Raw genomic sequence first — 13,668 nt, forward strand, 5'->3', positions numbered from 1 at the left:
TTCAAGCTAAATAAATAAAATCCCGAAATCTCATTATTATTGTGAACTAGGCTTACATTCAGAAATGAATGACAAACACTAAAACTAATTTTTCTGATGCAAGTAATAAAATAAAAACAGACATACAAAAAAATAGAACTTGTAAACCACTGTAGCTGCCATAACAATAACAGTATTGGAAATGACCAAATCTATATTTATGTAATGGTTAGTTCACCAGTATGCAGAACTTCTTTAATCAAAAATGTAAGTGTATGAAATGGGCATGGACGTTTAGGAACATTTTAGTTGCCTAGGAGACTTGGTTTGAGTCCACTTCTGCCCCCCTGTGGGTAAACTGAACACCGCACAGTCGTTAGCAACCTGCCCCCTGAGACAAGATTACTCATTAACCTCGTCTTCTCAGTCACTCAGGACTCCGGGGAAGTCGCACGGTACTCTCACTGAGGCATGCTATCGCTCAGCCGTCGCATCATAGCATGGCAGACTGTAACCACTGCACGCACGAGCGGGCTTTATCCGTAGAGGACGACGTTACGGTGGCGTTTTACAAAGTTGACAGCCATGACAAAAACAGCGCCTACGACCGACAAGAGCCTGGCACAAACGACCGGGCACCAGAGAGGATTCATCTGCGGAGCAATGGCCGAGCTTCGTGCGAGTATGATGAAGATGATGATGATGACAATGATGAGCAACTGGAGGGCGCGAGAGGAAATTCACTGGAAAGCAGCGGCGAGGAGAAAACGTCGTGCCCACCAGCGTTTTGCGTCAGAAACAAGTCCCCATCTCCAGAAGGTAGAAGCGCACGCGCACGCACTTACAGTTAGCATAAAGTAGTCAGCATCCCCCGTTTTTACGACTTTCTCCTGCAGATAAACTTCGTCGTGTGAATAAATAATGTACTAATACACAAACAGTGACTTTCTGCGTAGCATCACGTTATACAGTCGTTCAACGTCACGTATCGGCGATAGCGGCGATATCACGTGTATGCTATTAGCCTATAAACTGTAATACTGTCAAATTGGATTACGCGCATTTTTTATATAAACTTATAACATCTTTTTTTTGGGGGGGGGGGGGTATTTGATAATAAAACATCCGTTAAAACAGCCCATTTTCATTGTATGTTATTTATTTCAGAATAAAACGGTAATGTTAAATAAAGTTATACACCAAATTATACTTAAAATATGATTAAGAAAAATGTTCACCTTACAGTGATTCTGCCCAGTAGTGAACCTAGTTGGCTGGTGAAGCTGGTGGCCCAGTTGTTTCATCAGCCAGCTTAACATTTTCCATCGTGCTATAAAACGGATGCATGACTGTGCACTTTTCCAAAAGAAAAAAAACTAACCAAAAACGTGCCTATTTTTAAACAGGACGTGATTTATACATATGGCTGCTGATGTCAATTCTCTAAGACTAGTTTAACGTGTATAGGGGCTTGGTCCTGTCTTCCCTCTGGTATAATCCTGTACAAGGAAGAAGGGGGTTTATATTAGAAATTGACAAGGAAGTAAGACATTTCCTCAGGACCTTTACATACCAGTTTTAGTTTATTACTTTTTGGTTACTTTTGTAGTTGGTGCATAATTGCTAGGATAGAACAGCACAAGGTATAAAATTGAACTCCCATCTGGTCCAGCTGTACACTTACGTTTTTACAGAGGTTGACTCAAAGTATGTAATTAAACCATTATGTAGTTAAAATCAAAGAAAATTCCTAATATAAAGTGATTCTATGACAACAAGTCTTACAGTACTGCTTTACTGTGACTAAACATTGTCAATCTTCTTCCTCGCCTGTGGCTTGGTACAAAGTTTGGAAAGCAAACGGACTGGTGAGTACAAATAAAAATACTTGTTTAACCTCGGGCTGAAAATCTATCCCTGCACACGTATCAGTTGTTTCACAGTCAGGGTTTGCAAACACCACAGCCCACAATTTGGCATATCTTTTGTTTGTGATCTTTGCAGCTGAATTACCCAGGCCACATGGGGTTCAATAACATATTCTGCTCCTCACTTCGCCATCCAATATGGAGTGCTGTATTAAGAACAACATAATATATTTTTATAATTAAAAATGTAAGTGATTTTCCTCTTATGGCCCTTCTCTTACATTCTTTTGTTTTAAGACTTACTTAAACTAATGCCTTCTTTTCTGTTTTTCCACAGGCCCAGAGAAACCAAATAGATGCCCAGGTGTTGGCTTGTTCTATGCTTTCCTGTCCACAGTTTTCTTCTCCATCATCACCCTCTTGGTGAAAACTATAGAGGGAATTCATGCTATAGAGATCAGTGCCATACGATGCTTCTTTCAGATGCTGTTTATCGCACCACTAATCATCTATCACAAGTAAGCACGATAGCTGGTTTAAGATTTACACACGCTGTACAGTATATGACATAATTAAGGCCAGTATTTGTTTGTACTTTTTCAAACCAACAATCTTTTTGGTTTGAGCAGATTATAAGAAGATACAGTCAAAGAGATGGCGCATATCCTCACCTGTAATTTATCTGTCATATTATCGCCTTTAACCAGATTTACAGGCACATGTTCTGACTTCACGGCCCAAACATGAGGTTTACAAAATATTGTTAGAGATTTGTTTTATTCCCCTCACTGTTGTTGATGGAAAAATGTGCATTTAAATTCAGTGTGGGAAAGGGTTTTGGATAATACTCCCACATCAAGTTATATAGCCACCTAAAATTAACTCCCCATTTCATAATCAGAGCTTAAGTATAGTCAAGTATATTAAACAAACCACTTGAGACGTAATTTTTACACATACATAGACTAATATGCCAACAGGCAAACAAAATATAATCAAACTAATTTTTTTTCACATTTGGCGTTACCTTAACCTTGGCCCAGTTTTTGGCCAAAGGGAATTAATCTCGAGCAGTTATTGGTGTCTGTCATCAGAGAAAATTTGAAAATGATATCTTAAAAACTGTGGACCCTAGACTACTAATAGACAGACAGACAAACAAACAGAAATGATTAAATGCTCCCTCCCTTTGGGGAAAGAGTAAATCTAGCTTGCGCCCATACTTGTTATTAATCTCTGGCTCTCTTCCAAAGCATGTTTTTTGTCCTGTCTTCCTCCTCTCACCCCAACCAGTCACAACAGATGACTGCCTGGTCCTGCCGTAGGTTTCTTCCTGTTAAAAGGGAGTTTTTCCTTCCACTGTTGCCAAAGTGCTTGCTCATAGGGAGTCATATGATTGTTGGGTTTTTCTCTGTATGTATTATTGTAGGGTACCTGACAATATGTAGTGCCTTGAGGCGACGGTTGTTGTGATTTGGCGGCGTATAAATAACATTGAATTGAATTATTTTTTACCCCTGTCAATTTATTCCACTTAGCTTGGCTTGATTCCTTTAATACTGAGAAATATAACTTAAAAAAGGCATTGAACCTTCTCACCCATCCTTCTGTTCATCCTCCACATACATTTTAACTTTGATTTATCATTTACAGATCTGTCTCTCTTCCCTGTTTTCAGCAGCATCCACTCATGCATCCATCACTGTCATTCCCACGTTACCTAAATGTATCATTTTCCTTAGCCATCCACTAATTTGTCATCCCTTAACTCCCTACGGTACATGCATTTTCTCCATCTGTCCCTCCCTGAAATTACAGTTTATTACTTCCTCTATCAGTCATTGTAGTCATCCTTCCATTCAGCCATCCCTTCATCCATCATCCTCATATCTGTGCTCCTCCAGGACAGGTTTTCTTGGTCCCAGAGATAAACGTTTAGTTTTGATGCTTCGGGGTTTCCTTGGTTCCAATGCCATGATCCTGCTCTTCTATGCAGTTCAGCTGATGCCGCTGGCAGATGCCACCGTTATCACATTCAGGTGAGAGCTGCTTCAAAGCTCATTTATTACAGATCACTTCAGATTATGTTAACAATACAGATGCATTGCATCCTCCTTGAATTCATCAGCTACATTTACACTTTTTCCATGCTTTTTTTTTTTTCTCCTTTTTAACTCTTTCTCTCATTGAACCCTGCCTCCAGTAATCCAGTCTTTACCTCCCTCTTGGCTTGGATCTTCCTGAAGGAGAAATGTACAATCTGGGACTGTGTTTTCACTGTTTTTACCCTCACCGGAGTCATCCTCATTGCCCGACCGCCATTTCTCTTCGGCGAGAATGTTCATGGCATTGAGGGCGACTACACGAACCACATCAAGGGGACCATTGCTGCATTTGGAGGTGATATGATTTATCCAAACATTTACACTGAGTATTTTGCTGAGGATTTTGTTTGCTCTCATGGTCAAGTTGACCATGGCAACCAGGGGAACTGAACCACATTTGGATGAGAGGGTGGAGTGCAAAATGAATGGAGGACAAATGGATATGTGGCAGATAAGATGAACAGTATCTGAAAGTCACGTCCTAATGAAACAGGAAACATTTTGGCAAAGACTTGATATAAGACCAAAGAGATGTATCTGGACCTTAGGATTATCCATCTACTGTTTACTGACACTCAGTTGCAGAGCGAAAAGGTTTGCCAAATTACACAAGAGCGCTTGCCAAAGAGGGTTCAAGCTGTGTTAAAAAAATAAAGGCGGTCATACCAAATATTGACTGTCAAACTTATTAAGCATTGCACAGGCTTTGCTTCTGCATTTCAATAAATCACTGCACCTGTTTCCAATTTCCCTAGCAAAATGTTGGTGATGGGTGGCTCATGACAATAACTAGCAAATACAGGAGCCTCCTATGCCACTCTCTAGTGGCATAATGCATGAAAAGAAACCCTAAAGTGATTTAAACATGAAGGTGAAGGGAAAAATTGGCCATGTGAAGTTACACTGGGGTCTGTGTGGATGGACTTTTATTAGAGTCCGCCTCAAGTGGCCACTCAAGGAACTGCAGTTTTTGGCACTTCCATGTTGGCTTTATATGTATGTTTTTTTTAAGAGCCAGCACGTTGCTGCTTGACTGAATGCTAAACATGGGTGATAGATTGTTTCCAGTCAATTGTGGCTGGGCTCAAAGCTTCTTTTGTAGTAGCTTATTAGTTTCTGTAAAAGAGGTCCATTAGGTTTCAAAGCATGATACCCATATTGGATTCTCACTGACTAACAGTTTGGCAAACTTTTTATGGACTCATTCATTTCAAAATGTAAATCTTTGAATCAGCAGGAATGATTAGAAATGCATCAATGTTAATACTACATAACAATAAGTAATAATGTGATCCAAAATGTCACACGATGAACCTGAAACATACGGGTTTAGGACAACATTTAACCTCATTAATTCAAGTAATTCTATCAGTTTAATAATAGCTTTGTAGCTCTGAAGCAATAGAGCCGAACATACCCTTTAGCTGTCCTTCAAGTCTAAAGTGGTTCTTATGGATTTGTTCATTCTTATTATTCTGCAGATTGATTTATTCATTCTGTGTCTATCTCAATGGTTAATTTTTGTATAGGAGCAATTGGAGCTGCGTGTACATTTGTTATTCTTCGCAAGCTGGGCAAGAGTGTCCACTACTACGTCTCCGTGTGGTACTATGCTGTCATCGGGTTAATCGAGTGCATCATCACCGTATCCGTCCTGGGTGAATGGAAAATCCCATTCTGTGGCCGCGACCGCTGGTTGCTGATGTTGATCGCCATCCTGGGTATTGCAGGCCAGACCTTCCTCATAAAGGCTCTGCAGGTTGAGAAGGCCGGACCCGTAGCCCTCATGAGAACTGTGGATGTGGTGCTGGCGTTCATCTACCAGTTCATTTTCTTTAGCCGCGCACCGACATGGTGGAGCCTCGGCGGAGCGCTGTGCATAGTGGTGAGCACCAGTGGAGTAGCAATAAGGAAGTGGTATAATAGTTCCCGTAGGAACTGATGAGCAGACGTATTGTCAGTTTAAGTATTGATTGCTATTGATTTTTTTTTCTCTTTACCATCATATGGTCTTAATTTACTTCAGACCATATGATGGTCTATTTTACTTGTTATTTATATGCAAACCTGAGTGGAAGTTTAAGCTCTTTATAGAGTTAGAATCAGAAATAGATCAGACCCAATCTAATATGGGGCTGTTTTGGATTGTGATGTATTCAGAAATGAAGTCAGTGCATCTATACACGTTGATTCTAAGAGTCAACCTGTGCAATTTAATGCTTGTATCTTTTTTAAAATTAATCAACAGGTTTAGGTTTTTTTTTAAAGAAACGAGAAAAAAAGACTTCTCATCAAAACTGTACGCTGATCCCTGGAACTTGTGTGTATATGTACACAGTATAAATACAATGAAGGACATCCCATTTACACCCCTTTTACTTTAACCTGAATAAAATAGCCAAAGAGAGGATGGCATAACCATATTATACTAAAAAGTGTGCAAATTTAGATTTTTATTATGATTTTACTCCAAAAAAAAGAAAAATGTTTGAATCTGTTCATGCTAAGACTACGACTATGATCGCTCTGCCATCGACAATGACAACAAAAGAACCACAAACTCAAGAAAAGCACTTTAATGCAGTTAGTCACTACAAACAATACAATAAATTCCAACACTGTCATGCTGTACTATTTTCTCAGGGATTTCTCAGCAGGGTGTGATGTTGGTTAGCACTCCTAGTGCTAGTCAGTGGACCACTTGTATGTCCTCCCTGTGCATTTTTCTCCAGGTTTCCTGTCTTCAACTTTGCAGCCCAACCTCTAGCTGTGCACTGTGCAATATTTAAAGTGCCTTATGTAGGAAAGCTTTCCTTAATAGAGCGGCTCAGTAACCAGTAGCATGTCCTAAGATAGTCTCAGATAACTGTGCAAATACACATAAGAATTAGGGTGCTAAGAGAATTTTTTACCTAAAACACTAAGCCCCACCCCCGCGATAGGCTGCACTGATTTCTTTATCAACACAAGAGTCAGATCCTGTCATCACCTTGTGCCATTTTAGCAGGCAATTAGTGCATAATCAGTTCAAAAATATATTTTCTGTGACGCTCGAAGTGGGATGTCATTTGCGCTTTGTCTCTGCCAGAGGGCAGAGCAAGTGTGAGTAAGCTGTCACAATAATTCAGCAAATCAGCTGGTAAACAACTGCGCACAAAGATCGCTTCAAGTATCTTACAATGAAATCTTGCTCATTTATTTCAAGGAGGTAAAGCTAAATAAAGAGAGGTAAAACGGCATAATGAAGTGCAGTTTTGTTAATATAACCGTGCTCAACCCCTCATTACTCAGGTGAATATCAAACAGTTAGACTCAGTCTTCTATATAAAGTAGCATCTTCTGGTTTTGGCCTAGTAAGGTTTTTTGTTTCTTTTTTTTTTTTTTAATAATAGCCAGCAACTCAATACTAGCATCTAATATTCTGGACGTTTGCACTCGCCCTGTGATTATAAGTGGATACATTGTATCTTCAGTCCAGAGGCGTTCAGCCGGTAAAGCAGTTTTGGGATTTTTAGTTGATTTATAAAATTCCAACAAAAGTTATAGAGACTTTAAATATTTTAAAGCATAAATATAAAAGTCTGTGAAGGTTCTCAGTCATCCAGGTCATCGTAGTCAAAGGAGCTTGCAAAGAAAAGCGTCTGGACTTCTTTAAGTTACTTGAAGACGTTTCACCTCTCATCTGACCTCAGGAATTTGCATGATAAGGTGGGGCCAGGTTTCACAATGAACTCATCCGAAACTCTGGCTGATTGGGACCCACACCCAGTTCCACACCTTGGCTCAGGCGATTAGAGGAACATCAGGGGGTCCTTTTGTCCCTCTGTGGGGGGACACTCCCACCAGGTTTATATCTGGGACTCTCCACCATTTGACCTTAGAACTGAAGAAGCCTCTCGGATGAGAGGTGAAACGTCTTCAAGTAACTTAAAGAAATAAATATAAAAGCTTCTCTGCTAAAAGCAGTAGTTTGTTTTTTTTTCTTTCACGCTCAAAGAGTTTTTTTGCTGCCTCTGATGTATGATTTATGTCTAGAAATCTGGCTTTCCAGCAAAGCTGTCGCTATGTTTTGTGTTTGTATCTGGTAGAAATTATTTTGGTATTTCTAACATTTAACAACAAGTTTCCCAGTGGCACGACCAGTGAGGTCATTTTCGCAACTGCAGTCCTGTATTTGACACAATTTAATTGGGTCCAATACAGCTAGAAAGGGAAAGCAATTAGTGGTGCTAGACTGCTACGCTATATCCTGCGGTGCTCTTTGCTGTTTTTCACACTCTCCTCATTCTGTTTTGTTTTTTTTTGTTTTGTTTTTCCAACTTGTGGAGAACTGTGTCTGCAGCACAACTTGCACAGTCAACACCCGTTCCTGCTATAATTATTCCTCTTATGCAGTAAATGTTAGTGTGCACACTGTTGCTTCTATGAAATGCAACAACTATTTCCTTGTGTTGTATAAGAAGTCCAGCTGGCTCATGTTGGTCCTGTAGGACATGACACGGTGAGCTGTTGAAGACTAAAGCAACAAACTTTGTGTGCAATATAAAAATGCATTTTATCTACAGAATTTGCTGTGGTTGAAGTAAATCCCAGCCGTGCTCTGAGATATTATGTAAAGAAGAAGCACTCAGTTTTATTGCCAAAATTAATTACTGATTCAAAAAAACATATTAGCTGTCTCACTCCGGGTTTTTTTTAAGGAACTAGTAGAAAATAAAGGCACTGTGACATTTGTCAGTTGTTCATGCATGTGACGGTCACATCAAATGTCCACAAGTTAATTTTCTTAAGTGTGTTTTGGTTTTACATTGAATTTATTATTATTATTATTACTATTATTAGTTTAAATGACATGAATGCTGGTAGTGTGAGCACAATGTGTTGTTTTTCATCAGCTGGTAAGGTGAACAGTCTCAAGACCTACAAGCCTTAAAAACCTACTGAAGCTGTTTTTATACTATCCTTATTATTTATTATTATTATTATTATTATTATTATTATTATTATTATCATTATTGTTATTATTATTTCTGCAATGTTTTACAGAAGCTCAGATGTATGTATTTCCACACAGTGATGAATAACTTTTTAGTATATTATAACTTAAAAATAAATCTTATTTAAATTTATAAGTCTCACCTTCTGCCTCCTGTCTTTTCTCTCATAAAGCACATGATCATCACTTCTTATTAAATCATTTAAATGTGACAGAAGTTTGCGGAATGCACCCAAACTGTGTAGAGGTTTTGTTTCTACTTAAACTATTGTCCAAACACCCGTGGTGTTAGCCATGATGCTCCACTAACGGCTCAATAGGCGACAATGGTACAAACCAGGCCACGGGCAAAGAAGCTTTCAACAAACCACTGAGTCAGGTAGCTGTACTGCTCAGAATAGCACCTGGCTGAGTGAACACTTGTGTGTTCATACTGTGGCTTTTGTTTATCACACAACACACAGTTGTGAGAGCTGTGTTTTTCCATGCATAATAACCGAGTTGCATTGGTACCACAGTAGAATTCATATCTTGCAGAAAGCAAAGACTTGTGCCTTGGGTTTAGGCACAGTTGCAGGGTAATTCTTCAGCCAGGCACCGAGCTAGGTGAAGTGTGAAAAGCCTGAACTAAAACAGAGTAGCTCTTTGTTTTTGAGGTAAAGAATAAATTGGCAAATTAAAGGCAAAAAACGCCCCAAAACATGTGCAACAATAGCTTTGAAGCACCCCGCCTCTGAAAGAATATCTGGGGGAAATAATTGGAAATATTGCTGCTTTTTTTTTTGGTATTGTAATATTAGTGGTACAGGGTACTTTCAAATATTCTTACCTTAAAACGACTTCCAAAAGAAAGAAGCAGTGTCATCCAGCAAGATATCTGGAGAGATCCAGCATCTGGATAAATATGTTTCATCACAGCAGCAGATGGCTCCGTTTCCACTCTGCTATTAGTTGCGTTTGTGCTTCAGCTACAATCAATATTTTTCTCATCAGTCTCTTCATTATGACACCACCGGGACAGCAAGAAGGCCATGCATATGTAACGGTTATGTTCTGACGGCAGAGGGCAGGATCCACAAAAATAAGGACTTGCCCTTGAACGCATCAGTAGTGCCACATTAAAACTTTGGATGGGTAGATGAGGATGAGGAATAAAAGTAGTCCACTCTACAGTAAAGAAACAACAGTTAAAGTAAAAGTGCCACAGGCGCATAGTACAGGCTTCACATTGTGAGAGAGTGCCTTTTTTATACAACGGTGATTAAAAAGAAAAGCAACGGTTGTGGAGTACGATTTCACTTGTGTTTTCTAGTGTCTGACAGGCATCAAGTCAGTAACATAATCCATTCCTCCCTACATGGTATCTTCAGACCTATGTTTCAAAAGTTATCTTCCACGAAACACCTGGTTTCGCACTGCAGATGAGATGTATCTACAAAGTTCCAGCACCTGTGGAAGAATGGAGCAGCCCTTTAAGACGAGTACTGCGCCTACAACAGAATCCAGGAAAACCAGTGCTTAAAAAAAAAAAAAAATTGTCGCTGTTTGTTCCGGGCAGTCATGACACTCAAAGCGTGCCTGAGTTTGTTGAGGCATACAGGCTTTTTTTGCCCATGTGCTAAGGTTTCCCGGATAACTCCGTGAGAAATGGGAGGACTTTTCCACAGCACAGTGAGACTGTGCCCTCTGGGATATGTGTATGCACTGACTGTCGCTTCAGTTAAGCTTAAAAACTGTTTTCTTTTTCTTTTCTTTTTTAAAAAGATATCTGAGACATGTAAATATGAAAAGAGTGGTGCGTCTTTCCTTTATCTGCTTCTTATTATTTATTTATTATATTCCTTATATTCCACAAAAATACGGGAGATAATATTCTCCCCAAGAAATCCTGCATTGCATTTAATGCTTCAGTTAGATTTCTGAATTTAATTTTCAAAAGGATAAAGATTTTTTATCAGATTTTAAAGTAGTGTGGGGAAGCTTTAAGTCACATGTGACTTGTTGGAAGAGCTACCCGCTCTCTTTTTTTTCCTCCCTTTTTTTTTAATCATGAGGGAACCAGGGATTCCCAAAGGTTTTGCACTTTGCACGCTCCTGGGTGGAGGAGAGTTGGAGGGATGGAAGGGTTGCACATTCCTGTCGGATGGCATCAGATTTCCCATCAATGGAGTGGGTGAGGAGAGGGGGGGATTGGGAAAAAATCCCTCATTTTCCAAGTTGAAATAGATGCAGTAATACGCTGAGCACGTGCTTTTCGGGCCACCGCTCATTTCAAGTCCCGGGCGATGGTAATCGTTTAAAACAATGACACAATCAAGACACTCCCACGAATCCCGCCTTTATCTGTCGGAAGAAAGCATTGCGCGATTCCAAAACTATTCGTCTTTTGATTGAACTAGTGCCTCACAGTGATCTGGCTGTTTCGCCGAGGTGAGATCTCCGTGTGTGAGACACATCAAAGAATGGCAGCTGATGGAGCATGCGGACAGACACTGCACCGGGGCAGCTATTTACCGGAGTCGGCTGTCAAAATGATTTCTGCGATTGCCCCCTGAGTTAAACCAAATGGTCGTAAAGAGCTTTGCAAACGTTTGACTGGAGTGAATCATTCTGGGCTAGTGGCAACAATGTATAGGACATGCGGCATAAATAAGTGAATGACTGGCTACGGTAAGGAACTGCTGCCAGACATTCCAATAGAGTGACACACACACACACACAGTGGGCCTGCTACAGAGGAGAAGTGTTATTGTCCTCCTGTCTACGGCTCAGTTGGCTAAATGAGGGAAAGCAATGCTGCCTTCGGGTGCTATTGGCCATATTGCAGTTACGGGCAATACTGCGGTTTGGCTTGATGTGTTAAAAAAAAACAGTCATGACAAGAGCAGGCAAACGCATATGCAGCATTTACCTGCATTGCCATTTCAACTGAATTGTATCTCACCTTAGGGTGCTTTATAGTTTGAGATAAAGATCCTAAATTATTATAGAGAAAACCCCAGCAATCAGAAGAGCTCCTATGAGCATTCACTTGGCGACAGTGAGAAGGAAAAACTACCTTTTAACTAGATACTGGTATCGGGTATCGGGACCGATACTGCAAAATGTGATATCGGTTAACTCGTAAAAGTTAACCGATACCACGAACCGATACTAACTTATTTCATTAATCAGAGGGTGGATTATCATTTTTGTTGTAGTTTTTTAGATTGGCCACTAGGGGGACATCCTGCGCTAAACAGGCACAGGGTTCTACGAGTGAGACTGGCGGCTCCAGATAAAAAAAGAGAAACTGGAGGCTGCTGTAGCTAGGCTAAACAAAATGTCAGCAGTATGGACCGGAACAGCCAACTTTAACTCTGGTTTTGGAAAAGCGATGAAAAATGTCAAGACAAAATCCACGGGCAGTTAAAATAACAGAGGCTCTGACTCATTTTATTGCTCTGGATGACCAGCCAATGCCAGTCATGGAAAACATAGGATTGCACCGTCTTCTCAGCATACTCGAGCTGCGATATGAAATTCCCAGCCGCCCACACATCAGGGAGATAATGGTGCCAAAACTTTCTAAAGAGGTAAAGACAAGCAGTGTGTGCCATGTCAGTCCTTGGTTTAACGGCACAGTGGACTGATGATCCACGGGCAGATGGGGAGTTCGTTCCTCAATGCCAAATACTTTCGTTATTTTGTTTGTTTGTTTATAATATGGACACTCTGCAATAATTTAAAAGTTTATTTTATTCTCAAACCTAATTTGTATTTATTTTATTCCAAACAGAAGTGTTTATTTATTATTCTGAAAGCTCGAGAGAGTGCCAATAGTTCAGTGATATTTTCTTAAATTACAACGTGGAGACTCTGCAATAATTTAAGAGAAGTGCTTATTTTTCACTTGAAATGTTTTTGTGGTCATTTTTTATTAAGATATTATTTATTATCGGCAGAGAATAAAATAAAACCTGTCTTCCAATTCATTGCATTTGTGTGTGTGTGTGGTAGAAGTATCGGTTTTTGTACTCGGTATCGGCAAGAACTCAGATCCAAGTATCGGTATCGTATCGGTTTGAAAAAATTGGTATTGTTGCATCCCTACTTTTAACAGGAAGAAACTTCCAGCAGAACCTGGGAGGGGCGAGGTCATCTGCCACAACCTGGTCAGGGATAATGGACAAAGGAAAACAGAATAAAAAACATGTTGTGGAACAGATCCAGAGATTAATAATAACTAAAGATTAACTGCAGAGACGTCTATTAACACATATTGAGTGGGGGGAAAAAAGGTAAACGGAGAAGAAACACTCAGTGCATCTTGGGAAGCCCCCAGCAGCCCAGGTCTATTACAGCATTACTAAAAGAGCATTCAGTGCCCCAACTATATGCTTTATCAAAAAATGCAAATTCTTGAAAGTAGAGTGGGTCTCTGTCTCGCAAATCCAAACTGGGAGTTGATTTCACAGAAGAATAAAATCAGAATGTTCTACTTTTAAATACTCTAGAACCACAAATAAGTCTGCAGTCTGAGAATGAAGTGCTCTATTGGGCTGATACAACACTATGTGGTCTTTACAATAAGATGGGGCCTAATTATTGAAGACCTTGTATGTGAGAAGAAGGATTTTAAATTCAGTTCTGGATTTAACGGGGAACCAACAAAGAGAAGCCAATATGGGAGAAATATGCTCTCTCTTTCTAGTCAAGTACTGCTCTGCCATCTTTTACA

General features: G+C 39.9%; 1 protein-coding gene across 1 annotated transcript; it reads left to right on the forward strand.

The window, feature by feature from the left end:
• Positions 1-226: 226 nt before the first annotated feature.
• Positions 227-9,090, forward strand: slc35g1 (solute carrier family 35 member G1). The gene is made up of 5 exons (XM_085171175.1): positions 227-798; positions 2,185-2,365; positions 3,752-3,886; positions 4,051-4,247; positions 5,482-9,090. Exons 1-5 carry the CDS (start codon positions 480-482, stop codon positions 5,892-5,894), a joined length of 1,245 nt encoding a protein of 414 aa, XP_085027301.1. The 5' UTR covers positions 227-479; the 3' UTR covers positions 5,895-9,090.
• Positions 9,091-13,668: the final 4,578 nt, after the last annotated feature.

This window comes from Neolamprologus multifasciatus, chromosome 8, assembly GCF_963576455.1.
Source record: "Neolamprologus multifasciatus chromosome 8, fNeoMul1.2, whole genome shotgun sequence".
In the NCBI taxonomy this organism is placed as follows: domain Eukaryota; kingdom Metazoa; phylum Chordata; class Actinopteri; order Cichliformes; family Cichlidae; genus Neolamprologus; species Neolamprologus multifasciatus.